The sequence below is a fragment of the Xiphophorus couchianus genome, chromosome 5, assembly GCF_001444195.1.
Source record: "Xiphophorus couchianus chromosome 5, X_couchianus-1.0, whole genome shotgun sequence".
Lineage (NCBI taxonomy): Eukaryota > Metazoa > Chordata > Actinopteri > Cyprinodontiformes > Poeciliidae > Xiphophorus > Xiphophorus couchianus.
In genome coordinates this window covers 35,269,612-35,284,905 of record NC_040232.1, presented here as the reverse complement: position 1 = coordinate 35,284,905, position 15,294 = coordinate 35,269,612, and the positions used below count along the sequence as shown (strand labels likewise).

The window sequence follows — 15,294 nt, the reverse complement described above, 5'->3', positions numbered from 1 at the left end:
AATTTTGGTGTTTTGTTCTTTATCCTGTTTTACGTTTGAATTTTTCACGGATTCTTGATCGAAAGTTTTCCGTCCAGTCCACTCCAGTTTATTTCTTTAGCGCCATTTGCTGTGACAACAAATGGCGTCGCAAAGCAGTTTGCAAAAAGAATATTTCAATTCAATCACATTCCAGTTGATCCCAGTTATCAAACAGGACATCATTCTCAATTAATCATTGAAAGTAGTTTGAAACGTGTTGAAGGAAACTCCTCAGATTGTGCTGGTGATCTGCGTTGGTTTCTTGTCCAAAAAATACCGCCGTTCATTGTGGCAGAAGATTCAAAAACCATCCAATCAGACTCGTATGCTTGTTGAAACACAACTGCCCTGTTTAATAGTTTCGTGCTTCGGCATCGACAAGTTATTATTTAACAGAAAAGAAACCATTAACACGCTGGGTTGTTTTGTTTTTAACAGTATTTTACCGTGAACCGCAGCAAAAAGAAACGTATGACTTGCATTTCACAAACTGACCACTGCACGCCGCTAAGCAGTCGCCCAACGCTCTAAGGGGAAGCAGTGCTCTGATGGGAACTGCACACCGAGCTGGACGAGGGCGGGGTGGAGGAGGGGGGCAGGTTATGGTGAAATACTGAAACAGGAAGTTTGAGGTGCAGCAGGAAGAGACGTTCTCACAATAATGCATCGGCTAATTTTACTCACACACCATCAGGCACCAGAATGTGTTATTTCCTGTGAATGTTTTATCATGCAACACTGCATGCAAGTTTTTCTTAAGCAGAAGCAATCAACTCAAACGCCATGGCTAGGTGCTTTGAGGATGAGTGGAGGATTACAGCAACCTAATTATACCAGTGATTTGTAGTAGGTTTGCCGTTGGAAGAATTTTTGTAAAGTGTTCTCAATAAAGTGCTTGGTGTCGATAGATTCAGAAACATGACGATAGATTCAGAAACATGACGATAGATTCAGAAACATGACGATAGATTCAGAAACATGACACAAGACCTTCAAAACACTGTTGGCGTCGCTTTAACTGCCGTAATTCATAAGTTATAATCGTATGCTTTTAAAACCTCACAATTTAACCACGGAGGTCAACCAGGTCAAACACTCAAAAGGCATGTGAAGGAACCATCCCAGCTCGCATGGAAACGGCAAACAATGAGGAAGTTCAGTTGAAATTAGAGAGCATTCAACCGAAAACGCAGCTGTGGACTGGCTATTCCTGAACTTTAAAAGAAAAAAAGAGAAGAATTCACTTCGGTTTCTATTGCATGAATATTTTTAATTCGACAATGAATTCACCGGAACACCAAAAAAAAAAAAAAAACCCACAATACTGTAATTACAAAGATAAAGTGTAGAAGGTATAATGTACATCCTGATAGGCAACACAATACAGCTTGAAACAATGAAACATTTGAGTGGTAACATCTATTGCACAATCTTTTGACGTTTTTGCTTTAATAATTACATGCATTATAAAGTACAAACCAAAATAAGATCATTCCTCAAACTCATTTACACTTTTCACAAGATTTCTGTGTAAACTGGCATATTTTACAGGTGGAAACTCTTTAGTCGACTCTCTGTCAGACAAAAGACAAAGGCTGGGTATTGCTTTGCGAGTGTCAGAGCTGTATGACAGCTGTGAGAAAGCAGACATGGTGATGTTTTTATTGCATTCATGATAGGATATGACATGTTCTATTCCTCTTTGGGTTATGAAACCAAGTCACATAAAGACAATCCCACAACGGTAGTTCTCACTCCTTTAAGCGTCTGACTTCTGTAACAACAACAACAACAAAAAAGCTAAAGACATTTTTGTTTTGACTAAAAACCTTATTGCAAAGTTCCAGAGGAACCCTTGAGGGATTCCCTTTGGACTGCCGCGCTAATACTGACTCACTTGATTTCGTTTTCACCTTTTGACAAAGTCTTTACTCGGTTTATGAAAAGAGAAGTTCCCAATGTCAGTGTGGTTTCGTTCATCTTCACGCGCCCCTTTATGTCCGTGCGCGGCGACGAGGTAATTCCAGGCAGCCCTGAACGAAGGCCAATGCAAAACCGGTGCAGCGGCGTCAATGTAGAAGTTCTGGGGACGCCTGCGGCGCTTAGTCCTGAGGAGTTTGGTTTATCACCTTCTTCTTCCTGACTGACACCAGGTCGTAGAACGGATCCTTGGTGATACTCGCCCTGTTTCCAGTAAAGACGGTTGACATTAGTTGTTTGTGGATTTATGTTTATTAGACCTTTCGTAGACTAAATCATCCACCATAACTTTAATGTCCTCAACAGAGATATGCTCAACTAGAATTTCCAATTTTGGAATATATTCTGAGTTGACCGATCAGGATTAGGTCGGGGTGGACATCCACACAGGCTCTACGTAGTATATGAATGTGCTTGGTGTGTTTGCTGTCTGACCTGATGGCCTCAATCCAGGCGTCTCTCTCTTCAGCGCTGGAGGCACAAATGGTGTAGGACTGATGTTTTCCCTCCACCACCCTGCCGTCTGTCTCCGTCTTACACGCTTTGATCTTCTGCCCGTGACTGTTGGGGTTGTACAGCTCCAGACAGAACTACGTGACATTGTGTTTCGGACATTAGAGTTAATCCAATATAAATATTGAAACGTTTTTGTTTTTTTTACTAAAAAACTAACTCAAAGAAGTCCTCCTTTCAGTTTCAGACAGTTTTGAGTAGCTTTTTAAAACAAGGACGTGTTGAACATTTTTCTGAATCTTACCGGTTTGCGAGGGTACGGCACTTCCCTCACGCTCAGATTTTCTAGAGGAATGATACCTCTGGGTTCTTTATCCTGAAAAATAAACATTTTGAAGAGACGGATTACATTAGGTTATATTTTATAAGAAGAAAAAGAAGAGAGAAATGTCATCTGAATGAACTAATACTTAAAGGAAACGCATAGAAAAGCTGTGTTTATAAGGTTGAAAAACACTTTGCCTTTGAATATTTAAACTGTTTAGTTTGTACTTTTCTATCTTTAGCTCTCAGTGTTTGCTCATTGAAGAAGTTTTCATAAATTAGGGTATGTCTGTAGTACTGTTAAGTCCTTACTGTTGTATACTCGAAGTAGTAGAGGCAGTTGTCTGTCAGGATAAACCATCGCCTTTTCCACGTTTTAACACGACCTCCTGAAATACGAAGACGCAGCAGAAGTTAAACTTATTTTCCATATGCTGCCAGTTATTACCGGACACTGGCTGGATAAAAATTCCCTCGCTAAAAACAAAACTACTGAGGTTGTTTGCGCCAATTGAAGCCTTGTGCAACCAGCCACTTATGTTTCCATGCAAACAGTCCAAAGTTGAGTTATTCTCGAAAGACTTCCTCTGTACTTTCCTGCTTTCATTCGGCACATGCTGGATTGGTCAGAGTTTTGTTAATTTAATAAACTAGCTGCGTTAATACAAAACAATGTAAAACAGGGACTTGCCGAGTTTAAGGAGCCAGCCTTCTCTGTCAGGGTTGAAAAACGTGTGAGTCAGGTCGTTTCCATCGTCTTCTGGGATTTTGAAAGGCTCGTTGCGAATGCTCTCGTAGAGTTTCTAAGAGCACAAGAGTTGCACAATTGAAATCAACAGTGGCACAATTGCTCCTGTGGGCTAATCCGTCATTAGCAAGGCCGGGTAGGATAATGAACATCGCCTTCAAAGCTCACTGCCCCTACCAAACTAAAGAGTAAGATTCAATCTAAAGTCATTAAATTCATTTTATGTTGAAAAGTTTCATGGCTGAAATAAGCCGAAGGGTCTTACGGAGAGAAGGTCGTTGGGCAGATCCTCGCCGTTGTTGATCCCTCTGTTCATTGAGATGAATCGCTCCAGGGTGGTTTTGTCCTTCACGTTGGGGTTGTGGAGGCTCGTGTTCAACATGATGATGGCAAACGACAGGATGTAGCACGTGTCTGGGTTTGAAGAGGCATGGAAAGCACATGTTAAATTCAAAGGAAACCGATCAAGAAAATATTATCTTGCCCAGGTAATTATGTACCTCGAACTTTTTAACATTAAAGCAAACTTCAATATGTTTTATTGGGATTGATTATGATATACCACAACAAAATAGTGCATAATGTTAAAGTATTGGTAATATGATTGTTTTGGGGGCTTTAGCGTTGTGAAAACCAGCCCCTTGTTCTACCCTCGGCTCTAGCCAATAGAGAGACATTTTCCCTACTGGAGTCACGGACTCTGTTGAAGTTTGAAATTTTACCCAATTGCAAACGTATGCCTGTGATGCATGCAACACTCCAGCTTGACGCTATGATGCTTACCAGAAATAGTTTGTGCTGTTAACCACCATCCTCCGATGCAAAGAGAGAAGTGCCGAATTAAAGCCTTTCAATGTTCAACATTCGGAAACATTGCCAACATGGACCTCTGCTGCCATCGCTAAAACTACAGGCAGACTGCAATTCTAGAACAATGACGTCGTCGTTCTGTTCACTGATTGCCCTGGTCGAATATCTACCTGAGGAATTCAAGTGAATGGGTGAAAGCTCTGAATGTATGTGAAGCGAAATTTTATTTAAGCAGAATAGCACAGGAAGGCAATGCCCAGGCTGTGTATTGCTTGAAAAAAACTTGTACAAGTCAAAAAGCGTTGCCACCACTTGTCTTCAGAAGTCATGTAATCAGTAAATAGCGTCCACTTGTGTGTACTTTACTCTGATGATAATTGTAGCTGTTCTGCAAACACTTGTGAGCAAACAGCATCGTGAAGTAAAGGAAACGCATCAGACTGAGGATTTTGTGGAAAAATTCAAAGCAGGGTTAGGTCATAAAACAATATTTCACGCTCTCAACAATCCTTCAGAGCACTGTCTGATCCATCATCCTTAATTACTCTGGGCATTAAACAGTGAAGCAGCCAAGAGGCCCATGGGAACTCTGGAGAAGCTTCATGGAAACACAGTGGGAGAATGTTTTTGAATATCTGATCTGAAAAGGTAAACGTTGAAAGAAAATCAGAAGAAATCAAATTCAAAGATGGCCACAAGCCACATAGGAGACAATGTGAACAAGTGGAATAATAATGCCCAGGAAAACAGAGGAACAAAATCCAACATGCTATGTCTGCTTGAAAAACGAAGACTGAAGACATTTTCCTGAGCTGGGACAGGGAAGCTCTAGCATGGCCATTGCCTTCCTACGTGATTCCGCTCGATTGTAGTCTCGCTTCACAGCTCCCTCTGGGATTTCTCCCACTGACTTGGATTCCTCTGGTACAATATCAACCAATCAGCGAACAGAAGGAGAAGCTGTGAACGACGGCGTTGCTGTTTTATAATTGCAGTCTTGCCTGTAGTTTTAGCAATGGCAACGGAGGAAGTGAGTGAAGCCGTTCAGTCCGTGTTGGTCACGCTTCCTTGAATCGACATTAACAGCCATCTGGTTCGGTTTGGCATTTCACGCTTCGCAAGTCGAAGGTGGTTGTTGACAGCGCAGACAACTTCCGGTAAACTTCATAACAGCGAACTGGCGCAGTGCATACGTCATTGCCAAACATTAGCGATGGGTTGAAATGTAAAACCTCAACACAGTCTGCGCCTCCAGACGAGATGATCTTTATTTGTAGATGGTTTTCACTCAGTGTGACAAATTTCAGTAGCTGTGAAAAGCTGGTGAAAGAACTTCAAATTACCTCTGGTTTTAATTGCAGTGACAAATTGACTCACAGGGGCCAAATACATTTTACATTTGTAAAAATAACTAAAAGTCTATTTCCTCATATTTCACAATTACGTGCTACTTCATGTTGGCACTACCACTTAAAATCTTGATGAAATGCGCTGCCGCTTTGTGGCTTTCAAGAGACTTAAATGTGAAAAAGTTTTCTGTAACAGTTTTTTATTTTTTTATAGGTCCATATAAATATAAAAATGCCATTGAACAGAGAGGTGGAAAAAAAAGTCAGAAAAGCAGTGAGGACCAAAGCTCTGGTGTGATCATGTAAAAATATCCCCTCTTGCTCTCGCACAAGCCTGACACACACACACACACACACACACAGTTGCAATCTAGAGAGGAGGTAGGTTTGTTTTAATGAACCTGTGGACTGGAAGACATGAGCGTTGCAGTCGCAGTAGCGCGTGGCGAAGGCCTCCATCATCCGGTCAATTTTCTGAGCTTCACCCGGCAGACGGAAACTCCACAGAAACTGTCTGTCAAATAAACACCACAACACGGTGATATTTAGCAGCTTGTCATCCCGAGATGTGAGTAGGTCGACTGTAGGTTGTTGGTCTGGCTGCTGCACTTTCACCATGTGCCTCAACACGTCCATCTGACCACTTTGATGATGCAGGCTAAGCATAGTTCATGTCACTTTCTGTTTGAGGCAATGACTGCTGGCTGCTGTTGCAGACGTTTTACAAAAATATTGAGCTGTTTAGGATTATCTATAGTCTAGACTTTTAAAAATATCTTTCTTATTATTACGCTCGCTTATTTCTGTTCTGAAAATATATCTACCTGCGTGCTGATGTGGTCAGGAAACTGTTTTTTTTTTGTTGTTTTATTTTTAACTGAAGCTTGAAAACGTTACTGACGGTTCTTAACCGAGCTCTTTCATTAGCTCCAACCCCTAATTAATATCCTGAACTGTCTGATATCTACATAAAACAGCAATGACGATATCACTTTGACATTTAGATCGTAAAGATTATTTAACTACATTTAGTCGCAGAATAAAAAGATTAAATCTGAAGCCGCAGCCTTTTCCCTTTGTAACTTTGCGTCTGGTAGCCTTCATTTTCAACGACCGTATTCATTTTTGCTGCATTTGTGTCATTTCTGTTGCGAAAACACAATATAAAACTTCAGAGCATATGTCAGAGAGTCATGTCAGTGTGTTTTGACAAGTGAAAAAAAGTTTCATTTTGGTAACAGAAGTAAGTAGGACATTAGGACAACATTGTAAAATGTCATTTACAGCAAATCCATTAGTCTTGGTTGCTTGTCTTTAGTAAAAGTTGTTTTTGCAGCTCATATTGAACATGCTCACAAACATTAATGAGTGATAGTGGTGAGCAGAAACAGCCATTAACCAGGTTATGTTAAAAATGTTAGTGACTGTGGTGTGTGAGGTGAAAGGTTGGCGTCGGTCGTACGTGACTTTCTACGTCGAGTGACATTTCAGAGCTGGCACCAGTCCGCTCCTCCCCTTTGGTTTGTGGTCAGGTTTAGGTAAGGCCTTGGTTTTATCCAGCAAAAAATGTATTATGAGTTATGATACTGTACAATTTTTCATTTGATTATATATGTTTCATCCTTGGATGAAACATTTTGTGTCTTTTTTCAGAGTTTGTCTTATTGGTTTAATCTCTTTGATGCCCATTATAAACAGTTTTATGTGAAGTTCTCCTTTTTCCCAACTTTATAATAATTTTCATACAAAGTTGTCCTGAGCTACAGCTCTAGAACTTGTAAACTTTTCATCGGGACTTTCAGCACTCGAGGAAAAGACAATAACCAGTTTTTATTTGCCTACGTCTCCATGGACGGGGCATTACAACGTCCCTTTTTAAGGCGTTGGCATTGGACATTTTCCAGTCGATTGGACATCAAAACAAACACTGAAATGCAAGAGTGTGTCTTTCATAAGTCTCAAAATTAACTAGTTTTCTTATTTAAGCATTTTGTGAATTAGACTCAATTTAAAGCAAGCGGTACATACTGAGGCATACTCTGAGTTTAAAAGGAAACAGCATCCCATCAATCTACTGCACCATACTCTAAATTAAAACAGATTCTCCGTTCTGACGCCAACGTTTGGATCAAAATGCGTTAATGCCAATTATAAATGCAAAAATGTGATAAAAGTTCCTGGGAAAATGGACAAATATGGTCCACTCACATTGCAATATTTTTTTTTATTATTGTTATTTTTGAGAAGTGACACAAAGATTAGAGTGATCAGCCGCTGTGCTCTTCCACATTTGTTTTCACTTCTGAAAATACAAGGCACAAAGTACCGGATTGAGTATTTGGAGCCACGCTAATTTCTTTTTAGTTATTGAAATAAAATCTAAATGTTTGTGTCTACTTGATACAATGCTATGCTATGAACCATCGGTTGTTGGATTTTTCTCAGCTGAAAAGCTCGAGTTACTACTGCAATTTGGAATCTTTCACATTAAATCAGCTAACATGTAGCATCTTTCTGCAACAGCTAAGGGAACTGTTACCAATTTGAACTTTACAGAGCTTATTTAAAAGAAAATGTGAGCTAAACTTTCACATTGAACAATCAGTGCCATATACCTTTGTCAATGTTCATATTATTTCCACACACACCAACAACTGTTAAACATAGATAATGCCGACTATAAATAATTTTGGCGCCCACTCTATCGCAGCGCCCCCATGTGTCGCACACAATGCGTACCCCAGGTTTTGTGTCCCTGGCTGTTAGCAAGCTTCCCGTGGGCAAACTGGGTAGTGAACGTTAGCTTGAACAACCCACAATGCTTAACGTCGTGCAAAGAAACTGACTGACCTGAGCGCCAGGACCAGGTGGAGGTCAGCGAATTCGTGCAGCTCCACAAAGGCTTTCAGGGTCTGAAGATGAAGCTCTTCCCTGTGTGACGGAGGAGGAGAATAAAACCCCTGAAGGTGTTTGTAGCAAAACCAGCCGACTGCAGCCCTCCTCTCTCTACGCAGCGTACATTATTCTTTACAGTTTGCCTTGTTTTGTCAGCTTTTGAATAGAAAAAAATCTTCTTTTTGTAGATAAAGTTATAAGGGTTTCTCTGAATTTTCTCCTTTTTTTAATCCACCATGTCCACTTTCTTTTTTTTTATTTTGCTTTTTCATTTTTCTGCTTTTTCCTGCCCCCTCCACGTGTTCACCCCGTCCCCCCCTCTGTGTATCACCTCTCTCCAAGGAACTCTCCGATGGCCGTCTTGTTGAGTCCCTCCTCCTTGTAAAGAAACTCTGCAATGGATTTTGCGGTTCCGTCCAGCAGCTTGTTCTCCACCAGGAAATTGATGCCCTGCAGGAAAATGGGACAGTGTACGTGAGGAGAGCTTTGGAGCGTTCAAAGAAAAAACTATTCTGATTTTAGCCTGTAACAGTCATGCTCGTTTTGTACCAGCTGCAGCTTCCTTTGTGAAATATGTTATAAATCACATCCTGCAAAAAAAAAAAAAGCTTTTTCAAGCAATTTCTGTGGCTCGGAGTCAGCAGAAATCATTTCCATTATTAGACTTTGTTGAAGCAGATGCAGCTTTCCCGAACCTTGCCCTCCACGCAACATTTTGGTTTCTCAATGATCTCATCTGTAGCTGGCAAACGAGGGCTTGCAGCTTCCGTAATCCCAATTCCTTAAAACTAATCTCTCTTCCTCTTTCTGCTCCATCGCAGGGCTTTGAGAAGAAAGCCTGATTAAAAACGTAACCACTTTGATACACCTTTCTGGAGTCTGCAATACGTGGGAGCTCGCGTTTTTGTGATCTAATGCGCTTTCATTACCGCTGGCAGGTATTGCAGCTTTCCCTTCCTGCTTTAGATATATTGTCCTGAAGGAAGTAAAAAGGAGCCATTTAAACAACTGCATTGATCTCAAACTCGACCTAACCCACCCGAATGTCAAATGTCTCCATCTCAGCTCCTCCGTTTTTGATCTTACTACAGCGACACTCTTGACCTTCCAGCAAAACCACAGAAACTTCGCAGCGGCTTTCTGTTCGGTGCGGTTCACAGGCTTACAGCAACAGAGAGGAGCGAAGTGGAAACGACACAACTGTGAGTGTGTTCGGCTAAAACACACTCACACCGCTAAGAAGCAAAGAGGCCTCGGGGAAAACAAATGACAAAGCAAGAGGCGAACTTGTTCATTTTTCATTGATAACGGCGCCTCAGCAACCGCAGGTTGAGAAAAATCTCACATTTTGTCTTACCTTTTTTGGGTCCATGTTGAATTTCTTCTTCCCGTTTAAAAACCGCTGGTTCTTCTCAATAGTTTTGCTGTAATTCAGAAAATATTATGGAGAACTTTATGTCTTATGTACTCTGTCAGAGGGAAAGCTAAATGCGTTGCCAGGTTTGTTCAAATCTTTAACAAAATTGAGACGATTTTTATCCTAAAGAGCCACTCAATCCAACTCGGTTTGCTGATTTAGTGCCAATTTCCAACAAATGTCATTTATTTACAAAAAGAAGTCATTTCGATTCAATTGCACAAGCATTCCAATTCATCCCAGTGAACAAACGGTGCACTAAGCTCCATTTATTATTCAAATCAGCTTAAGAAGTTTCTGTCAGGAAACGCAGCCGATTGCATTGAGTCACTGCCTCGCATTATTCACTTGTAGCAACAATGGACAATCGCTCGCCTCGTGCTGCTGTCTTTGCATCAATCCGTCACACCAAGCATGCATGTAGCAACGGTGGAGAGAAAAAACTCCCCATTCAACAGGAAGAAACCTCCAGCAGAACCAGAACCAGAACCTGGCTCAGTACGAGCAGCCATCTGCCACATCTGACTAGCTGCACCCTGAAGCAACTGGAGGCATTTTCAGTCCGTCGCCTAGCATTTTAAAAGAATTCAAAGTTCGGGGCTTTTCCCTGTTCTATCACCACCTTACATACAACAAGGCTCGGTATTATTCACACCCTGAATCTGGATCTAAAGTTGTTTTCATTCAAGCAAGAATCTCATTTGTTGCTGTAAATGCCAAAGGAATCTCCTAAAAGATAACAAACCAGGTTTACTGCAGACGTGTTTCCTGTTTGATGGAAAGTGGTGCTGAATGCTCCTTTGAGTCCTTGTCTGTAGTCACTGGAAGAGCCTTCGTTGGTTCTACAGTAATCAGAGACCACGTATATTTGCGTCTTTCTGTTGCTAAATCATAATTTGTCTTTGGTGATGACCGGCACCGCTTAGAGGTTGGAAAGGTTCCTCTCCAACGTTGTAATCTATGTCTTCCTCCACAGCTTCTCTAGCCACTAAATCTAAGACAACAGTGTGAATAATTTTAAGACAAACTGTATCTCTGTTCTGTGGTTCTCAAACTCTAGTACAAGAACCATTGAAGGTACCTGGACTACCTTCAATGGTTCTTGTACTTGTAACCAAAGTACTTTCAAAGGTACTTCAGTTAGTAAAACTAACTGAAATGCTCTCTAACCAGGCTAACTACAATTAGCAATAAGTTCTATAAACATTGTACATTTTTTGGCCCTGTGTTATTGTCAAACCACTAAACAACGTGTACAAATTCTGAAGAGTGCAAATAAACAGTTCTTTATTCGCTGCAGCTATCACTGAGTTTGTAGGCGGCCATATTGGATTGTAGCTCAAGGTTGGTAGCAATCCATCAACCCCCCTTTTTTTTAAACTTTGAATTCTAAATTCGGGTCCATTCTGTTCACTTTTCCAATTTCACACTTGAGTATTTTTGAACTTGTGTAAAAAAAAAAATAACCAAACATGTACTGTGAGTGAGAATCATTTTTAATTGAGTCTGGAAAAAGTCCAGATCCAAGCAGTACTTTTTAAAATGACCATCTTTGTTGTGGTGCTTTTTACCACTACAACACTGAATACTTATTTTAAAAAAAGGAAGAAACTTGAGAACTCCTGCCATAGTTTTGTGAAATTTCCTACTTAATGGAAATGTCGGCCATTTTACAACCTTTATGCCACGTTTTACACTTGGGATCTTTGTTGTCTAGCCACGTTTGCGTAGCACATTTCAGTAACAAGGCGAGTCAAAGTGCTTTATGTGGACTATGTAACCCATGTAGTCCAAACACACTTCTCTCCATCATATTATGTAACCGCCAAAATAATTAGCGTTATGTCTCAGATTGTGCTAATTTGATATTCCTAACCAAATAACCAAAAGGAGGAGCCATAGTTTCTGATCAGTCAGCTGACCAGTAGGAGCCAATCAGGGTTTGTTTTTTTGAAGGTTTGGGTTAGAAGAAAATGGTGAAAACAAAGCTTTGTTCATCACTGCACTGTTAAAACAGCGCATTGAAGGCGACTTACACAATACTAAGTTCAGTTCTGTTCAGCCTTGTGTGGAAAGTTGACTTTTAAATTGTGTTAGGACGTTTTCTCAGGGATTTATTTCTCAAATAAGCTTTGTTTTGTCAGATGAACAAGACTAATTTCTCCACAAATAATAGAAAGGAGGGGGAGGATAAAAAAAAAAAAAAACGTTTTCAAAAAGTGACCAAATGCCACAGACTTTCAGAAAACCTGCCAGATAAGTGGGACGTCTGGCAGGTATTTAAGACATCAAATACTCTGAAAGAAAGTGTGGTATGTAGAAGAGGCGAAGGGTTTTTCCCAGACCAGCACTCACCTTTCCTCTGTAGACTCAAAGCTGAGTATTTCTGCCATCACATTGTCTATCTCCAACTTCAACTTCTGCAATGAGAACAAAGCGGCGTCAGACGCAGGTCGCATGAAATGCGAATCGCTTCGGCGTCTGAGGAAGGTGGCGTCTGATGAAGCGTTACCTGGATGTCGTCCAGAAGGTCCTTTTTATACATTTTGATGCTTTCGATCTCCAGCCTTTCATCAGCTGTGAAGTCTGAAGAAACTGAGCAAAAATATTAGAACAAAGAAAAAAAAGAAAGAAATGTCATTCTGAGTCCTGGTTCTTCAACAACTTCCATCATGTCTGCAACTTCTGCCAAAAGGAGAAGTAATTAATATCTAAACCGGATATTGTCTTTTCGCTCTAATTTCTAGTACAAATATCTAGGTCCACTTGTAATAAGACAAACCTTACTTACTGGTGACTTTTCCCTGAGAAACATGAGCTTGCTTTAAGTTAAAAATTATTTAACATTGATGAAAAACTATTAGTTCCATTGGCAGATTGACTTACAGCTAGAACCTTTTCATCGGCATTACGGAGAGAAACTCGACCAAAACTACTTAGTAAGATTCAGTGTTTATGCGGTGAAGCTCTCAGTTCTTTTCAATTCACAGCAAACGCAGACTCAAGGCACTTTGTTAAAAAACAAAAAAGAAAAGTAATTTCAATTCAACCAGCCATACATTCCCATTGATCAAAGTTATCAGACAAAACGTTCCGCTCAGTTTAGTATCCACCAATCCGAGCGTGCATGTGGCGACAGTGGAGAAGAAAAACTCCCCTATAACAATAATTAAGCAGAATTTCCTCTAGCATGCTGTTTCTTTGTACAGATACTTTTAATACGTCTCTTCCAGATGAAAACATGCTCTAAAAGAAGACATCCGAACTGCGTGACGTTGTTATTTTTGTGAAACCGTCACACCTGTTCAGGCCGACGCCGAGCGCTAAAACTGGGTGAGAACAGCTTCCTGTGGGCTGAGTTTTCCTATAAACTGCATTCCCAGTTAACACGAGACACACAAAGAGAATCTCATTCTCGAGGAAGGACTTTGCGTTTTAGTTAGTGAGCCGAAGCGGCACTGAATCGCTTGCGTGACCCGCCTCTGTTTCCACATGTGGTGGATGAAATGCTTCCCCTCCGGATTTTGCCACATTCCCACATTGCAAAACGTCTCCTCTGTCGATATGCACAGGCTTTTTGTTCGGCGCGTGTCGCCTGCCCTGACTGTCCATCAGCGCTCTCTCTCAATCGGATGTTGACTTTCCTCCTAATGTTCTTGTAAACACATTATCTTAAATTGTTGACCAATTACCTAACAGGTCGGACGTCAAAGCTATATTTCGCAATAAATATTCATTTAAACATCTGACTGATGTTAAACCTACCATAAGTTCTTGTTTCCAGTTTTTTTTAAGCATGATAGACGTTAAGTTGTTTTTGCTGCCTTTAAGAAACATACATTTAGATTACATGTCTTTTAAAAGAATCGGGTACGTAACGCCATTTGGTTAATTAAAAGTTGAGCGAAAGAAAAAAATGTGACACAGATCTAAGATCTACATGTGTCACAGAAACGCTTTGCAGTAAACTGTCGGCATCTAACAGCCACTCCAGCTTTCTTTTAGTCTTTAAAACATAAGACCACCATGATGCTTTTCTGGTTACTCAGTTTGACCTGAAGGAGAATTGACTTCCCCACAAATTTTATTTATTTCATTTCTTGCGCTATTGTAGTATTTGCTTAAACATATGTAACCATTCAAAAGTTCATGTGCAGCGGCCATTTCCAGTGGAAACTGATCAGCATAAAAGAACAGAAATCATTTCAGTTTCTTATCAGCTAGGAGAAAAAAAATGGCATTAAAAGCATCTTTATATATATACATATATATAAATATATATATATGTATATGTAGTTACAGAAATGGCAGCTGCCAGCCCTTCCTTAGTAATATGTGACTTGTTTGCTGTTAATGATCTGACCACAACTTCCACTTCTCCACCCTTCCTTTGCTCATCTTGAGAAGCAAAAGCTTAAAGTCACAAATACACCCAGTCTGGGTTTCTGATGATGAACAAAGGAAGCTGCAAATTTACAGTAACCTTGTTTGAAACTAAAAACTAGACTGTATAGCTTTCTAAATCTTAGATAACAACTTCTGTTTTTTTTTTTTTTTGTATTATGACCTCTGATGCGCAGTCCTCTGAGTGACTATGAGTGTCTCTTCTGCATTTTCAGCTGAGAAAGGCCCTTTTTTTTTTTTTTTCTAAGGCTGGTTGCTAACAGCAACAAGTGCACCAGTGACATCAAATGTTACCCAAACGCTGTTTTTTTTTTGTTTTTTTTTTAGTCTAGCATACCAGGTCAGACTGTGAAATATATCATAAGTGCATTCATACCACAAAAACTCAGTAAGTGGAGAGGCAAATAAATAAAAACATAGTTTAAGACAAATAATGCTCGAGTAATCTGGTGTACCAAATCTAAGACTGTTGCCACATTGTCATCTGTTTGTTCGGCGTATTAAGAAATATTGAAGAAAAACACACAAAGATTTGCAGATGAAAATAAAAAATTAAAACAAGATCCGATATCACCTCCAAGTACTCCCTCCGCCATTCTACAGTGTTACTAGTTTTTGTTGTTATTGTTTGACAGTTTATATATAGATTTTTTTTTTTTGCATATAAAGGCAGTTTAAAAAAAGGCAACCACTTATATTTCTACCTTAATATGAAAAGTTATCTGATAACATTTTCAGCATACAGCGACAAAAGCACCAAAGCGTCTCTTACCCATTTGGCAATCGGTCATTTATGGCCCCAAAAGTAAAGAAAGAAATGTTGGCGGCTGTAGAGAGAAAAGCTCAGAGAAGTGTTGGGCAGCTGCAACAGAGTGCTGACTTTAAACCACACC

At 40.1% G+C, this 15,294-nt stretch overlaps 1 protein-coding gene across 1 annotated transcript; it reads right to left on the bottom strand.

Moving 5' to 3' along the window:
* Positions 1 to 1,270: 1,270 nt before the first annotated feature.
* cyth4b (cytohesin 4b) lies at positions 1,271 to 15,294 on the bottom strand. Its single transcript, XM_028017194.1, has 13 exons — positions 15,174 to 15,294; positions 12,510 to 12,592; positions 12,353 to 12,417; positions 9,938 to 10,004; positions 8,912 to 9,030; positions 8,536 to 8,616; positions 6,087 to 6,199; positions 3,792 to 3,940; positions 3,470 to 3,581; positions 3,091 to 3,167; positions 2,759 to 2,830; positions 2,437 to 2,591; positions 1,271 to 2,205 (listed from the first exon to the last, which is right to left on the bottom strand). Exons 1-13 carry the CDS (start codon positions 15,190 to 15,192, stop codon positions 2,124 to 2,126), a joined length of 1,194 nt encoding a protein of 397 aa, XP_027872995.1. The 5' UTR covers positions 15,193 to 15,294; the 3' UTR covers positions 1,271 to 2,123.

What these genes read in the sequence shown, in the direction of transcription:
- cyth4b (XM_028017194.1), bottom strand. An exon ending in TTTGAGTCTACAGAGGAAAG is followed by an intron (nt 10,005 to 12,352) that starts GTGAGTGCTGGT and finishes TCTGAATTACAG; the next exon opens with CAAAACTATTGAGAAGAACC. An exon ending in TCAACATGGACCCAAAAAAG is followed by an intron (nt 9,031 to 9,937) that starts GTAAGACAAAAT and finishes ATTTTCCTGCAG; the next exon opens with GGCATCAATTTCCTGGTGGA.